The sequence below is a fragment of the Daucus carota genome, chromosome 1 (genome assembly GCF_001625215.2).
Source record: "Daucus carota subsp. sativus chromosome 1, DH1 v3.0, whole genome shotgun sequence".
Taxonomy (NCBI): Eukaryota; Viridiplantae; Streptophyta; class Magnoliopsida; order Apiales; family Apiaceae; genus Daucus; species Daucus carota.
Genome location: NC_030381.2, coordinates 2,915,549 through 2,931,019, shown reverse-complemented (window position 1 = coordinate 2,931,019; position 15,471 = coordinate 2,915,549). Strand labels below are relative to the sequence as shown.

Sequence of the window (15,471 nt, the reverse complement as noted above, 5' to 3'; positions counted from 1 at the left end):
ATATTTATTTTCAAAAATTAGAGGATAAAAACATCAAAACAAAAAAGTACTCCCTCCATCCCATTTTAAGTGTCCACTTTGCCAAAAAAAAAAATCCCAAAATATGTGTCATACTCTTTAACCCATGCAAGTTTTTACTAGTTCCAATACAGTATTAAATACAACCAACTATTCCAATATGAAGAAAGGTCAAATACATAGTAGGAGTGGTGTTACACGTAATTAATATTTATAAAAACAAGATGAATAGGTGTGTGAAGATAATGATAAAAACATTACATTAATTGTTTCTTAAGATGTGTGAAATTTGCAAAGTGGACACTTAAAATGGGATGGAGGGAGTAACTTTTAGCGTATTGAAAACAAAAAAGTCACTACAACTAACTTTCATGTAATGTGCGTGCAATCATCTTGTTTCTCCCTCAAATCCTCCCCATGTGGTTGCAAAACACTCTTTCCACTCACTACCTGCTGTCCAAACTCACTTTCACCTGTCTTTTTCACTTGGGTTGTTTTAGATTTTCACTATGCAGCCTTCTACTGTAAGTCAAGAACCCAACTTTGCCTTGAGTTTGATCTATAAACTAGCTGATTTTGCTGTTAATTCCAAGTTTACTTGTCTGAATTCAAATGGGTGTTCACCAGTTTTGTCTAATTTTGCTTGTGTTGATGGGAAAAGGGTGGGAGTTAAGTCCTTATTGAGGGTTAGTGATAAGGGTGTTTCGAATTTTCGAGATTTTTTGAGTCAGTTTAATAGGGTTGTTAGGTTTCATTGTGAGAGGATTCCAATTGGGTTTGCTTCAGTTGGGTTGAGTAGTTGTGAGGATAGTAATGGGTTTGGGGGGAATGGGTTTGGTGGTGTTGAGGATGAGGGGGTGCCTTTGGATGGCGTTGTGTCGAAAAATAGGAAGAAAGTTCTGATTTTGATGAGTGATACTGGTGGGGGTCATCGGGCTTCTGCGGAAGCGATTAAGGCTGCATTTTATGAAGAATTCGGGGATGAGTATCAGGTTAGTTGTGATACATAGTTTAGATTATGATTGAAATACTGATTGATGGCGCATTTCTTGATTATAAAATTTGAAGTGTGTATATGCAGGTGTTTGTGACTGATTTGTGGACCGATCATACTCCTTGGCCCTTCAATCAATTGCCACGGAGCTATAATTTCTTGGTAAAACATGGGTCTTTATGGAGAGTGACGTACTATGCTTCAGCTCCTAAGGTGATCCATCAATCCAATTTTGCAGCAACATCAGCATTTATCGCCCGGTAGGGTCATGTCCTGTTACTTCTTAGCTATTACAATGTCTGCTTGTGTACATGTTCCTATGCGGGAGACTAGATTTCTGCTGATTTTATATATATTTGATTGAAGAGCCTCTATCTGGAATAAATTCTCTTGGGTAGGTTACAGTATTTATTAGTGTCCAACAATCCCAGTTTTTTTTAAGCACCTGTACTGGACAAATTTATGAATGCACATGTGTGTGCGAGGCTTAACATTATAGTCAGTGTGTGCATTTATTAATAATAGCCAATGTCAACTCTGCACTCATTATAATTGTTGAAGCTACCTGTCGTTTTGTTCTAGTCTCACATAAGTAGATAATCCAGCAAATTAAAGCTTTACGATTTTTACTTTCGAGTAGAAAGTAGAAACTCAAGGTTGTTGCCCCCCAGGCAAAAGAGAGTCTGGGCCCTCTAAACAAAATTGTTTCTCATCGTCTTTGTTTCAGATTTATCCTCTTGATTATCTTCTAATAGAAGTCTTTACTCTTTATCCTCTTGATTTCTTTATTTAAACATATTTTTTATATAAATGCAAATAAATCATGAGTCTGGTTTTCTGTATGATTACGAAGTCAGCTCGTGTCCTGTCTCCTACTTGTTATCCTGTTTTCTTTTCTTTTTTCACTGTCATCCTGTTACTTTTCCTTGCATGATATAAATTTAATCAACAGGTGCTATTTGAATTTATGCATTATGTGCTAATTAGCTACTCAAGGGAGTGAATATTTATTTGTCTTCTTGTACTCAACTTTGCAGAGAGGTTGCCAGAGGTTTGATGAAATACCAGCCTGATATAATAATTAGCGTACATCCCTTAATGCAGCATGTTCCACTTCGTATCTTGAGGTCAAGGGGTCTCCTTGATAAGATAGTGTTTACTACTGTGATAACGGATTTAAGCACCTGCCATCCTACATGGTATTCTTTGCAGAACATCTGGCTTACTTCTTCTAGTACCTTTTGGATAAATTTAATGTTGTATGTGCTTATTCATGTATAGGTTCCATAAGCTAGTAACGAGATGCTATTGTCCAACTGATGAGGTGGTGAAAAGGGCACTAAAGGCTGGTCTTCAATCTTCTCAGATTAAAGTTTATGGCCTTCCTGTTAGACCTTCATTTGTTAAGCCTGTTCGCCCAAAGGTTTGCCTTTCTTAGCAGTTGAATATTTTTATTTAAATTGCAGATATCATCAACTTTTTATTCTAAAATTTTGTTAGCTGTTTATATGATCTTACACCTGAACGAACTGTACAGTAATGTCTCATGTGTGTATTATGTAACAATTATCAAGGGAAGTTAGATTGTTCGGACGGGATCATGATATAGCTTGCATTTCAGATGTGAAAATGTCAGGTCAGTAGCAGTAGTATCTTTGATAAAAAAAACTTTTGACTAAGTTGATAGAGGAACTAACAAAAATGAACAAACTAGAGTTTATGCATGGTTTTCAAGTACTATATAAATATAGATATGACCGAGTTGTACTAGTTTAATTGATGAACAATAACTAGAAAGTCACAAATGAAAACAATGCTTATTAATAGACTCTGAAATTTTTTATTCTCTCCAAAACTCAACTTCATTCACAAACTTGAGCACTGACTTCTTTCTGAAGTAAAATTACCTAATTCTTAAAAAATCTGTCAAAGTCCGTTCTTTTTTTTTTTTCCAACCATCAGATTCTTTTACATTATTGTCACTTCTTAGAGAAAGTATTTGCTATCTGTATATGTACATTGGAGGTTGGATTTTGCAATTTGGAGTAGTTAGGACTTGTGCCTATATGAATGTGGGTACCGGATTGAGCTTTCAACTGGTTCATGTGGCTTTCATTTGACTAAGCTTTGGATCGAGTGTGTGTGACTTGGGGCTCAGCTGATACAATTGGAACCATGTAATGTGGTGTGATGGTCAGTTATAGAAAACAGAAGAGTTTTAGTTGAATTCACAGATGTAGAAGGTTGTATAGTAAACATGTTAAAATAAGAATAAAAAGCAAGTCCTCACCAGTGTGCTTTTTAGAGAGAAAATCCATTACACAATTTTAAATATGATTGCCTTTAAATACTGGCAACTCAGCTTTATGATATTGGACATTAAGTGGGATGTTATTATCAGCAACAAGTCAACACCAATGTTATTATCAGCAACAAGTCAACACCACAGCAGTATTGTGTAGCAACACTGACAATATAATAATGAGCCGCAGAGTAGCGCTTGAGATTAATTATTGTTGGGGTATAATTGATTAATTATGCTAACCATATCTTAGCCAATTGTTAGTGTCTCAATTTTTTGTGTATGCATCTCCTGTTAGATGGAACTCCTTAAATGTAACCCCTTTTGCATCTAATAAGCTGCCTTTTAACCGAACATTTTTACAAATGTTGAAACTTGTAACTATATTTCATCCTTGTATATTAAACATCGTTAGCCTGAGAGTTCTGAAATTCTTTCCTTTCTTTGTTATAATAGGTAGAACTAAGAAAAGACCTCGGAATGGATGAGGATCTACCTGCTGTGTTGCTAATGGGTGGTGGGGAAGGGATGGGTCCCATCGAGGCCACTGCAAAGGCACTTGGTAATGCATTGTATGATGAAAATCGTGGAGGTCCTGTAGGTCAGGTCCTTGTGATATGCGGTCGCAACAAAAAGCTAGCTAGCAGATTGCAGTCAATTGATTGGAAGATTCCGGTTCAGGTATATACAACATCTTATAGATGATGGTCAAAGAGTTTGCCTAGTAGTGATTTACTCCATGGCTACTGTTCGTATTATTTTAATATGTCAGAAATTCTAAATGTTTGTCTTCCTTATTTCTCATTATGCTTTTATGGCTGCATTTTAGGTTTCTCGTTGGACTACATCTTGTTCATCCTCTTCTATTATTTGTTTAGTTGTCTAAACATTTTTGTGCTCTATACCTACAAGTTGTTGGGGCTCCTTGTAGATGTGTAAATAATATTTGATACACATGACTTGTTATAGCCTTATAGGGTTTTCTATTTTTGCATGTCTGTCTTCTTTTGGTCTTTACTCTTCCTTAGGTGCACAGATTACTCATTGGAAACTTGTTAATGTTTAAAGAATTTTATTATTTTTTTAAATTTATAGGTTAAGGGATTTGTCACTAAAATGGAGGAGTGCATGGAGGCTTGTGATTGTATAATTACTAAGGTACACTTTCCAGTGTTCTTATGTATATTCATGATTCTTTGGTGTGTTCTTTATTCGTAACAAATCATTGCTCTTCTTGTAATAATATATTTTCCTATAGGCTGGTCCGGGGACTATCGCTGAAGCTATGATTAGAGGTCTCCCCATTATTTTAAACGGTTACATTGCCGGACAGGTTTTTTTCTAACTTGAGCACTTGTACGTCTGTTTCAAAGTTGCGGTTATATACCTGCTGTTAGAATTTAATCTATCTCCAAAATCTGTTTTTGTCTTGAAAATGCATTTTAAAAGCACTGCTTAAAGTAACAAACCAGTGCATTTACCTACACAATTTTATAAACTTAAAAACCAGTATGTTGGAGCTGCAAGTCTAAATGAACAAAGACTTCTGAACTGGAGTCTTTGTCTCTAAGGGGGCTTTAGGGATAAACATCAAAGTCATCACTCGTTTTGTCCAAATGTATCAAATTAGTCACTGATTACAAAAGTTCAATTTGGTCACTAATTCAAAAATTTGTCTCAAGTAAACCATCAGTTAGTGACTAAATAAATATAAAATCTTAATTTTTAATGACTTTTGTAGTGAATGACTAATTTGACTCATTTATACCACATGAGTAATGACTTTGGTATTTATCCCCTCAACAATAACTTCAAAGAGTAAACCTGTATCTAGAGCATCAAACATATTTAAAGAAATAAGAATTTTCTTTTCAGAAAATTATGTGTGAGCTTAAAGTAAAATCAAGTGTGATATTAAAATTCTACGTTAACTGTGGAAATTTACCCTTGTAGTGAATACACGTAGTTGTATACTACGTTGTTGTACATGTATTCATTTTGTAAGCTCCACAAAGTTGTACATTGCTCATAAATGGCTCCCCACCTCAGTAAAATGCTCGTGTTGCAGGAAGTTGGCAACGTACCATACGTGGTGGAGAATGGATGTGGGAAATTTTCAAAATCCCCAAAACAGATAGCTTCTATTGTCTCCCAGTGGTTTGGTCCAAAAGCAGATGAGCTTCATGCTATGTCGCAAAACGCATTGAGACTAGCACGGCCGGATGCAGTATTTAAAATTGTGCACGACATGGACGAGCTAGTGAGACAGAAAAGACCTGTGCCTCAGTACTCGTTAACCTAGAACCATTTTTCTTTATTTCCGACTTCAACTGATGTTAATAATCCATTGCCAGAGAAATGTTTTTCGCCAATTGCAACATGTTTAATGTTGATCATCGTAAACAAAGAATAGAGACTAGTTTTGATGAGTATTTCCCAAAGCTGTAATTCTCATGTGGGAAAGAACTATAGAGATAGTACACGAGTCAAATTGTACTGATAACACAACTCTCTATTCAGTTTAGCAGTAAAAAATTAGTAAGATAGAATTTGTTCTATCTTTATACTCGTTTTAATTAAATTTGAAACCTGCTCAATCAGTTGTTGTCAGCGTCTTCGATTGTGATAATGGTAATACCCATCAATATGATAATTGTTATCATATGAGAGTTTTCCGCAATGGGCAAAAGCCTGATTAGTGTTATCATATGAGAGTTTTCCGCAACGGGCGAAAACCTGACGGAGCAATGAGATATGAATTTTTCGTCATATTAAATCCATGATCATCATCCAACAATATATGAAATTGTTATGATACGAGGGTTGAGACATGACATTTCCGTTCCTCGATCATCATTCCAATCATATATGAAATTTTAATGAATAGAGCAAAGATCAAATCACAAATAAATAACAAACATCTTAAAACTCTTTAACATCAATTATCATCATCTCAATCATGACATTGTTATCGTATGAGAATTGAAATATGAATTTTGCTTCAAATTAATTCTCTTGATCGTCATCCTATGATATACGAAACTTTGATAAATAAAATAAAATCAATTCACAGCAAAATAACAAAAAAAATATTATCAATATCTATATTTTCTGCAATTATTCAATTTTATCTCAATAACAATATATATAGAAAAATATATGAAATACAATTCACTAAGATAACTCACTTCATAATCTTAGAATAAAAATCCATCAAGTGTTGTATTCCCTTTACGGTGCACGAGAACTTTCCCATTGACCATATCTACGGCTACGATCACATATTTTATTCCCACTTAACGTAATCAACGGTTCATAATTTTCCACTATCTAAACAACAAAAACATAAAATGTTCCTCACCGCACAGGAACATAGCACCACCGTCTCTGCCGCCTCCTCTTCTTCATCTCTTTACTTCCATTTTTTTCTCATTTTTCTTGAATTTTTAGTCAAATCACCTCAATTTAAAAATACCCATTTCAAAAGATCACAAATCAACCCTGTTTTTCACCTCAAAGATCATTAATTTTAGTTGTTTTTTTTTTAATTTTTTGGTTTCTTGATTTCTTGATTTTTATGTTTTTGTATCTATATGTGTTTGTGTAGTTGATTTTAGTGCTTTGCGTGTGTAATTGTGTGTGTTTTGATAGAAAAGTTTTGATCTTTATTGGATATGTCCCAAAGGGATCTTTTGTATATAACTCCCAAGCCTTGTAGGCATCTTGTTGAGTATAAGATCAAGAATGGTATTACTGGTTATAATGTGATTCAAAGTTACATAAAAAGTGGTTTTTATAGTGGAAAAGTGATTAAAAATGCTAGATCAGAAATACCCAGATGTGGTTTTTGTTGTGGGAGTAAAGGTAGATTGTATGTATGTTTGATCTGTTTGGAAGTTTCTTGTTCTTTGTTTGATGAATCAAATCATGCCCTTTTGCATACTCAATCTGAATATGGTCATGAGATTGCTGTGGATGTAGAAAGGGCTGAGCTTTATTGCTTTTCTTGTTGTGATCAGGTTTATGATCCTGATTTCGATAAGGCTGTGATGTGTAAGTATGGGTTGGGATTGAGAAATGGGAGTAATGGTGTGGTGGGGGGTGAGTTGAGGTATAGTAAGCGGAAAAGATTGGATTTTGGGGTGGATTTGTTTTTGAGGAATGATAAGAAGTTGGTTTGGGACAATGATCGGAGGTCAAAGTCGTGTTTTCCTTTGGGTTTGAGGGGTTTGAATAATTTGGGTAATACTTGTTTTATGAATTCTGTGTTGCAAGCATTGCTTCATGCTCCTCCTTTGAGGAATTATTTCCTTAGTGATCAGCATAATCGTGAAGCTTGTCGGAAAAGGTCATCTGATAAATTGTGTTTGCCTTGCGATATGGATGTTATATTTTCTGCGGCCTTTTCTGGTGACAGGAGTCCATATAGTCCAGCACAGTTTCTTTCCAGGTTTGCCATTATATGCAGCTGATGTGTTTCGACTTGAGATATGCACTATATGAGTGTGGCTTTGCTATGCATTCGGTTATGATTACTCTATCCGGTGAAAACTTTGTGTCAGCTTTTACATTGAATTGAAAAATCTCTTTAGTAATCCAATCACCGTTTTGTGTTTGTTCAATGACTCAAGGGGCAGGACTGAGGAGATTTTAATATACCATGTTTTGTTTATAATATTAAGTGGCTACTAGTTGTATGGACCAGATAGTTGTACCATTTAGGAGTTACAAGTACTCTTACTCGTAGAATCCTAGTCAAAGAATACTAACTACTTCCAAGTTTGGGATCAGCCAGGGGATCTCACCTGTTCCAATAATTTAATTTGTGCAAAAATCCTCAGTTGAGTAATTTTGCATAATAAGAGACTTGGCCTGTTTTAAGGTGCATGTATACCTTTTTGAATCACCAGATTGGTGATTGATATCAGTTTGTAATCCTTGAAGGAGTTTATTACTGTTGATCAAATTTCCAAATTTCTTACTTCATAAGTTCATCATAGTAATCATATGCCACTTTGTGTACTTGCTGGAATGTCATTGCATTTTTACTTAATGTTTTTGTTTACTATTGCAGTTGGTGGCAGATATCAGAGAATCTTGCTAGTTATGAGCAGCAGGATGCTCACGAATTCCTCATCTCAATGCTGGACAGGATCCATGAGAAAGAAGTGAAAACAAAATATCCAAATAAAGGTAATTATGGCATTCCAAAATATTTTTGAGGAATGTGTGGGCTAGAGGGATGATCAAGTAGATATCTTTTGTTGAAATTACATGTTGAAGGAAACAATTAAGCAAATGCTGCTTACTTCAAAATTTGATGGCCTGGAGAATTGATTTTTGAGTATGCGTATTATGGTTTCCATTTAATTTCTTTACTGAAAAGGAAAACATCTGCTTTCACGCAGATAATGTGAATTGCCATTGTATAGCTCATAGAGTGTTCTCTGGCCTTCTGAGATCAGATGTCACTTGTACAACGTGCGGATTCACTTCGACAACTTACGATCCATGCATGGACATTTCGCTTGATTTGAACACAAGCTCCTGCTCTAATAGAGATTTGCCCAACAAGGTAAGCAAGCCAACTGAGTGTACTGCATCTTCGACTCTTGGGGGCTGCTTGGATCTCTTCACAAGGCCTGAGAAATTGGGCTCAGACCAGAAACTGTTTTGCCAGGGTTGTCAAGAAAGGCGTGAGTCGGTGAAACAAATGTCCATCAGAAAACTCCCATTGGTTTTGTGTTTGCATATAAAAAGGTTTGAACATTCTTTTGTTAGAAAAATGTCCAAAAAAATTGACCGCCATTTGCAGTTCCCGTTCTCTCTAGACATGACCCCATACTTATCATCTTCAGTTGTGAGGAAAAGGTTTGGAAACAGAATCTTTGCGTTTGAGGGTGATGAGTCGGATCTTTCCACCAAGTTTGATGTTTTTGCCGTGGTTACACATTCTGGGATGCTAGAATCTGGTCACTATGTGACTTATTTACGATTGAAGAGTCACTGGTACAAATGTGATGATGCTTGGATAACCGAAGTTGATGAAGAGGTGGTCAGATCTTTACAGACATATTTGGTATTTTACGTTCAAAAAACTCTTTGCACAAAATCAGTCGAGGATGTAGGTTGCTTGCCTTTGTCTCCTCGCGGGGACAAATTTGTTCCAATTTCCGGTTGTTGCTAATTTTAATGCTAGACTGGAGGGAGCTGTTTCAAGTGAAACTGAGTCGAACCTGAAAGTATGGTGGCTGCATTTGAAGAATCTTTGATTAAAAGGAAAAGGCCCTCCATTTGTTCTCGGTAGTGGATCAAGGTTTAATGTTTTGAGAATTGCAGCTTTCTTTTAATAATTTATAAGCGATTCCTTTGATTGGCAACTAACTTAACTGTAAAAGCTTAAAATACAGTGTTTTTCAGGTTTGTTACTTCATCATTGTTCAATGGTGCAATCAAGGCTTATTCTGAAGATAAATTTATAACAGCAATTGACTTGACTCCTGAGTTTATTGTTTCAAGATTTTGTTAGTGGCTTGATTTGAATGATTGAAGACAAGTTAAAATCAGCACTCTGACATTAAAGAATCAGCAACTTATCAACATGTGAGTTTGAGGGAGGTCCCAATTCCCGTTAACCAGACTCATTAACCATGATATTTTGTTTAGAGAAAGCCGAAAACCCAAGTTATCAACAAAATACATAGCTTATTATGATAAAAAGTTCCCGGAAATCTTGTACACATGCCTCATCCAATTGCTAAGATTCTCAGATGCCTTCAATCCTTTAATCCCAGGAATACGATGCTCTAGTCGACAGATTGCGCGTCTTATTATGCAGGTGCTTTTTCATGGTTATGTCAGAAGATAAACATGGTCTCGGAAATTATATAGATTTCTCGATTTTCAGTCCCGGCTGATCTTCAAAATTCACCGATGTTTTAACATAGGCTCGGTTGAACCAAATGTACTAATGCTGCATGCGCAGTTTAGTGGAAATGAATAACATTGTACTATGATACAATAATAACTTGTTGGCCACTTGGGTCACTCACAAAAACCTCATTTCACTTTACAGCTGCTCCATTGTTTATCAAACATTATCATCCCATGAATTTAAATAACCAAATGATGGGCAACAGATCCCCCACTCCTCACCCAAGATAGGTAAATCAGCATAAAAGTCGGAAATTAAAATTAATCGATTGAGCTATGGATTCAACATAGATTTATAGAAGATTTATCGGAAATTTTTTAGATAAATTAAAGATTTTAGATGAAATCAATAAAACAATGGAAGTTTAAAAAATATAATCGGAAATTTTTAAAACACCAGTTAGATTGCATAATTGACAGGAGCAAAAGTTAAAAAATAAAAAAAAGGAAAAGAAAGAACCTCAATAATACTACTTCTGCACAGTTTTTTCCTTCTGGTCACCAATAACTCAATTTTGTATTTCACAATTATTCAACTGAGGATCCATGTCCTACAAAAGCACACAAAACAATCATATCAGAAAAGGGACCAGGTCCCTGGCATACGGCTGCCTGGGACTGGTTAACCAACACTCCATTTCCTGGCCGTTGGATGCATATCCAGCGGCCAGGATCATATTAAAACTTTAATGTGTCCAGCGCTTTTTTAGCGCTGGACAGGGATTCCCACGTCCAGCGCTAAAAAAGCGCTGGACATGGGAATCCCTGTCCAGCGCTAAAAAAGCGCTGGACACATTAAACTTTTAATAAGATCCTGGCCGCTGGATATGCATCCAACGGCCAGGAAATAGGCTGTTGGTTAAGCGGTCCACAGCAACCGGTTGCTGTGGACCGCTACCCATCAGAAAAATAAAAATATATAACTAAATTATGTTTATAAGATATTTTCCGAACCTATAAAAAATAAAAAAATAATTAAATATATATTAGAAATCAACGAAACCATATAACAATATCAGAAAAAAATTATTAGATTATTTTCAGCCGAAAATTTTAATTTAAAAAATCCAAATTAATAATAATAATAATATATATAAAATAGAATATGGCTAAAGATCTTGACATATCTGTAAAATTGCAGTCACAGTCTTGCTACTTGTGCCCGTGGATCGATACATACACGAACACGATACATACATCTCCTATTCTTACCGGTACCAACGCTCACTCTCCCCGACCTCCTCTCCTTGTGTCTATACATACATCGTGTATATGTATGTATGTATAGATTAAAAGCTTAATTGATAAGCTCTGATCTCAATACAGAAATGAGTAGCAGGAGAGGAGGTGCGGAGATGTTGAAAGATAGCAGGACCAAACAGATTAATGATGCTCTTGATAAGCATTTGGAGCGATCTTCGCCTTCTTCGTCTCGAGGCGGAGGAGGAATAGCTTTTAAGGAGAAGGATCGGGTTTCCGGGTTGTCCGGGAACGGAAAGGCTTCGTTTCAGAAGAAGCCTATTGGTAATTTGTGTTTGAGTAGAAATTGTTTGAGCCTGTGGTGTTTGTTTGAGTTTATGTATGATTTGTGAGTCGGGTTTCTTACTTAACATGGTATTAGAGCGGCTCGAGTAGCATTACTAATTTGTTAGTGATTTTTATATATACTGTGTGTGTTTTGTGTATGGGTTATATGTGTCTAGTGAATTTTAGGCAAAATTGGGTTGAATCTCGAATTTGGGGGAACGATGGGAAAGTGAAAAGGGTGAGGTAGCTATGATCTTGAAATTTTTGTGTATTGGCTTTATATGTATAAGACTTTAAATTTTATCTGTGTTAATTATATTGATATGCTCTGTAGTGTTTGTTTGAGTTTATGTATGATTTATGAGTTTATGTGTTACTTAACATGGTATCAGAGTGGCTCGAGTAACGTTACTAATTTGTTGGTGGGATGTTTATAAACTATATGTGTTTTGTGAATCAGTTATATGTGTTTAGTAAATTTTAGGCAAAATTGGGTTGGGGTGAAATTGAATCTCGAATTTGGGGGAACATGGGAAAGTGAAAAGGGGAGTTAGCTTGATCTTGAAACTTTTGTTTATTGGCTATATGTATATAAGACTTTAATTTTATCTGTGATGATTATATTGATATGCTCGGCGTTTTTTTTAAAAAAAGCCTGCAATTGGATTTTTGAGTCGCTGTTTGTTTTTAGTTGTTCTATTAAACTTAAGTTAAGCTTTAATGTTTGGAATTAGCTATGAATTGAATGTTTATTCATGGTTTGTTGGAGGTATCCCGGTTTTTTCTGTAAAAATTCTGCAGGCCAGAGAATTTATCATGTTAATGTGATACATATGATATGAGATTTCTTGGATGCTTTTGCTGTAACGATAACTTTGTGGTCCGTTGTTTATTGTTGGCAACGGGAAACAATATGTACTAGTTCATTTCTACCAGTACATGTGATTTGTGCATGCTACTCTTAGGAGAATCCAAGTGTCAGATAACTATGAGTCTCAGAGTCCTAGGGTGGCTGCTAATATGTGCTGCATTGTAAAGTTGGTTCTTGGTGGCCTATAAGTAAAAAGACTGATAGAGGCTACATATGTCAGTTTGTTGAGCAATGAAAACTGTGCTAATTTGACAGTTTACTGTCATAATGACTGGAGCTGTTCTGTGATACATATTTATTTTGGTCTTTTTAATTTTTTGTTAAAATATCTAATTGCTTACTCCATTATAATTAAAAATCTAGCTATATTTCCAGGGCAAGGCACTGCAAAAATGCACTTTCTTTGTTTTTATGATGGTTGCATTTGTGTGTTTTGCAGCCTTTTCATTTTTGGATATTTTAGAAATGTTTCCAACTATTAAAGTATTCTTTTACTGTACATGTACATTAGAGGAATCTGAAACCGACAGCGAGGAATCAGATGTTAGCGGTTCTGATGGGGTAGACTCATCATGGATTTCTTGGTTTTGCAATTTGCGGGGAAATGAATTCTTTTGTGAAGTTGATGAGGATTACATTCAAGATGATTTTAATTTATGTGGATTAAGCAGCCAAGTTCCATACTATGATCATGCTCTTGATCTGATTCTAGATCTCGAGTCCTCTCCTGGTAACTCCCTCCCAGACAGATTTAGTCTATTACTATGCATATATATGATAAGATATTAAACTTCGGTTAATTTTTTGTTCCCACAGCTTCTCTCATGATTATGCATCCCAATATGAGACAATTGGTTTGGGAATTAGTTGAATTTATGTCGTTTAGGTAGTAAGGTGTTGGAAATGTATGCCTTGTAATTTACAACAGCTGTTATATGTAAATTATGTCTGTGTAGGTGATGTATTTACAGAGGAACAGCATGATTTAGTTGAAACAGCAGCAGAGATGCTATATGGTCTGATACATGTTCGATATGTATTGACAACTAAAGGGCAGGCTGCTATGGTAAGCTTCATGTTTTAATGTTAAATTAGTTGATTTATACTTCTTTAAATAGATTAATATGAGGCATTGTTTCTCTAACTTCAGTTGGAGAAGTACAAAAATGCTGAGTTCGGTCGATGCCCTAGAGTTTGCTGCTCTGGACAACCCTGCTTAGCTGTTGGTCAATCAGATATTCCTCGTCAATCAACTGTGAAAATTTATTGTCCCAAGTGCGAAGATATATATGCCCCTCGATCCAGGCATCAAGATAGTATCCTTTGGTTTAATTCTTTACACACTTATCACCTGAGGTACCTCAATGTGCACATAAATTGACAGTTCTTAAATATCCATTTATATTCCTGTTCAGTTTATATTTGCATCAGGATGAGGGACACGCTTTATCAGCTAAATTTGAGACCTTTGGCGTAAATAAATTAACTCCATTCTGGTATATATCTTTTGTTTTGTTTGAGGTATTTCGCAGCTAGACCAGTTAGTTCTTCACTTGTGTCGATTAATATATGCTAGGCACTAGATGTCTTATAACTTTGTGATACAGACATATCATTTTACTTTCTGCTTACTGATTATTTACCCCTCAAACTTTCTTTAACTGTATCTAGACCTTGACGGAGCTTATTTTGGAACGACATTTCCTCACCTGTTTTTGATGACCTACGGGCATCTTAAACCACAGAAGAAATTGACGAGTTATATTCCAAGAGTATTTGGTTTCAAGGTTCACAAACCATGATGCTGTAGTTATGTTACTCAGTTACCTGGGATTAAATCTTGTGCTGCTGAACGCAAACCCCAATACCATCACTCAGACTCCTCGGATAACAGATGATAGACTAGAACAGTTATCTACTATGAAAGTCTTTGGTGAGAGCAATTGTATTCAAATGTATGCTAAATTTTACTTATAAATTTAGGTTCGATAATGAATTTGTTGGGATGTATAATAACTTTGTTGTAGATTAGCTGCAGAGAGAATGGTCTTCTTCTCAAGTATGTAGTGGATCTTATTGAATGGAATTATGTCCTGAATTTTTTGGTTTAAAATTATCGAGAAATTGAATTGGAACATAAAGGAAATTAAAACTGATTGATACCTTGATATTTTAAAATGATATTTATGCTATTTTTTATAATATACTCTTTCCGTCCGTTTTTAGTTGTCACATCTGGTTTTGTGCTGGTCAAATCGATCAAAGTTTGACTGAAATTTATTAATATTTTATCAATTGATAAAATAAAAAAAATATGTCAGCGGAAATAATTTTTAATCTATTTTAAGATGTAATTTTCAGATTTTTAAAATAATAAAAGAGCGACGTGTAATCTTTGGTAAAAAAGTTAATCAATTTGACCTATATAAATATAAATAGAAATGTGACAACTAAAAAGAGACAGAGGGAGTAATATTTAGGGTGTTGGTCCTCTGAGTCACAATAACTAACAAGAAGGCCCTGTTTGGCACGATTGATCAAAATGGCCCTGAGTGTCACCTCAAAACGCTTATTAAACAAGCGTTTAAGGCAAAACGCCGATGCGTGCCACGTTCTGCTGTGTCCACAAAACCCACCTGAATTTTTGACCCAAGACGCTTCTTCGAATGACGTTTAAAGCATTACAGTGCAATTTAAAAAGCTTAAAACGTTTCTTCAAATAACGTTTTACATTAAAACGTGCCTTCCTCTCACGTTTTACTTTTTTTTATTAATATTAAAAACCAAAACGAAGGTTGAAAAACCGTTTTAGAACATGCAAACGTC

The 15,471-nt window shown here is 35.4% G+C and overlaps 3 protein-coding genes across 4 annotated transcripts; all 3 read left to right on the top strand.

Annotated features, from left to right (window-relative positions):
- Positions 1-372: 372 nt before the first annotated feature.
- On the top strand, positions 373-5,895 carry LOC108201943 (monogalactosyldiacylglycerol synthase, chloroplastic). 2 transcript variants are annotated; one of them, XM_017370289.2, is made up of 8 exons: positions 373-1,010; positions 1,100-1,272; positions 2,050-2,211; positions 2,294-2,435; positions 3,771-3,995; positions 4,410-4,472; positions 4,573-4,647; positions 5,383-5,895. In XM_017370289.2, exons 1-8 carry the CDS (start codon positions 528-530, stop codon positions 5,614-5,616), a joined length of 1,557 nt encoding a protein of 518 aa, XP_017225778.1. In that variant the 5' UTR covers positions 373-527; the 3' UTR covers positions 5,617-5,895. The 2 variants fall into 2 exon arrangements, with proteins under 2 accessions (XP_017225778.1, XP_063946278.1); XM_064090208.1 differs by having other exon boundaries at positions 1,006-1,010; positions 1,087-1,272.
- A 796-nt stretch (positions 5,896-6,691) lies between these two features.
- LOC108201929 (ubiquitin C-terminal hydrolase 22) lies at positions 6,692-9,811 on the top strand. Its single transcript, XM_017370274.2, has 3 exons — positions 6,692-7,764; positions 8,389-8,507; positions 8,723-9,811. The coding sequence occupies exons 1-3, from the start codon at positions 6,989-6,991 to the stop codon at positions 9,499-9,501; spliced, it is 1,674 nt and encodes a 557-aa protein (XP_017225763.1). The 5' UTR covers positions 6,692-6,988; the 3' UTR covers positions 9,502-9,811.
- A 1,556-nt stretch (positions 9,812-11,367) lies between these two features.
- On the top strand, positions 11,368-14,758 carry LOC108201952 (putative casein kinase II subunit beta-4). The gene is made up of 5 exons (XM_017370302.2): positions 11,368-11,771; positions 13,157-13,375; positions 13,602-13,711; positions 13,796-13,961; positions 14,317-14,758. Exons 1-5 carry the CDS (start codon positions 11,576-11,578, stop codon positions 14,445-14,447), a joined length of 822 nt encoding a protein of 273 aa, XP_017225791.1. The 5' UTR covers positions 11,368-11,575; the 3' UTR covers positions 14,448-14,758.
- The last annotated feature ends 713 nt before the right edge of the window (positions 14,759-15,471 follow it).

Bases quoted from the DNA above. Each gene is read 5' to 3' on its own strand.
- LOC108201952 (XM_017370302.2), top strand. From the start codon at position 11,576: ATGAGTAGCAGGAGAGGAGGTGCGGAGATGTTGAAAGATAGCAGGACC. The intron at 11,772-13,156 runs GTAATTTGTGTT...CATGTACATTAG, and splicing joins GTTTCAGAAGAAGCCTATTG to AGGAATCTGAAACCGACAGC. The intron at 13,962-14,316 runs GTATCCTTTGGT...AACTGTATCTAG, and splicing joins TCGATCCAGGCATCAAGATA to ACCTTGACGGAGCTTATTTT.
- LOC108201929 (XM_017370274.2), top strand. From the start codon at position 6,989: ATGTCCCAAAGGGATCTTTTGTATATAACTCCCAAGCCTTGTAGGCAT. The intron at 7,765-8,388 runs GTTTGCCATTAT...TTACTATTGCAG, and splicing joins CCAGCACAGTTTCTTTCCAG to TTGGTGGCAGATATCAGAGA. The intron at 8,508-8,722 runs GTAATTATGGCA...GCTTTCACGCAG, and splicing joins AACAAAATATCCAAATAAAG to ATAATGTGAATTGCCATTGT.
- LOC108201943 (XM_017370289.2), top strand. From the start codon at position 528: ATGCAGCCTTCTACTGTAAGTCAAGAACCCAACTTTGCCTTGAGTTTG. The intron at 1,273-2,049 runs GTAGGGTCATGT...TCAACTTTGCAG, and splicing joins ACATCAGCATTTATCGCCCG to AGAGGTTGCCAGAGGTTTGA. The intron at 2,436-3,770 runs GTTTGCCTTTCT...TTGTTATAATAG, and splicing joins TTAAGCCTGTTCGCCCAAAG to GTAGAACTAAGAAAAGACCT.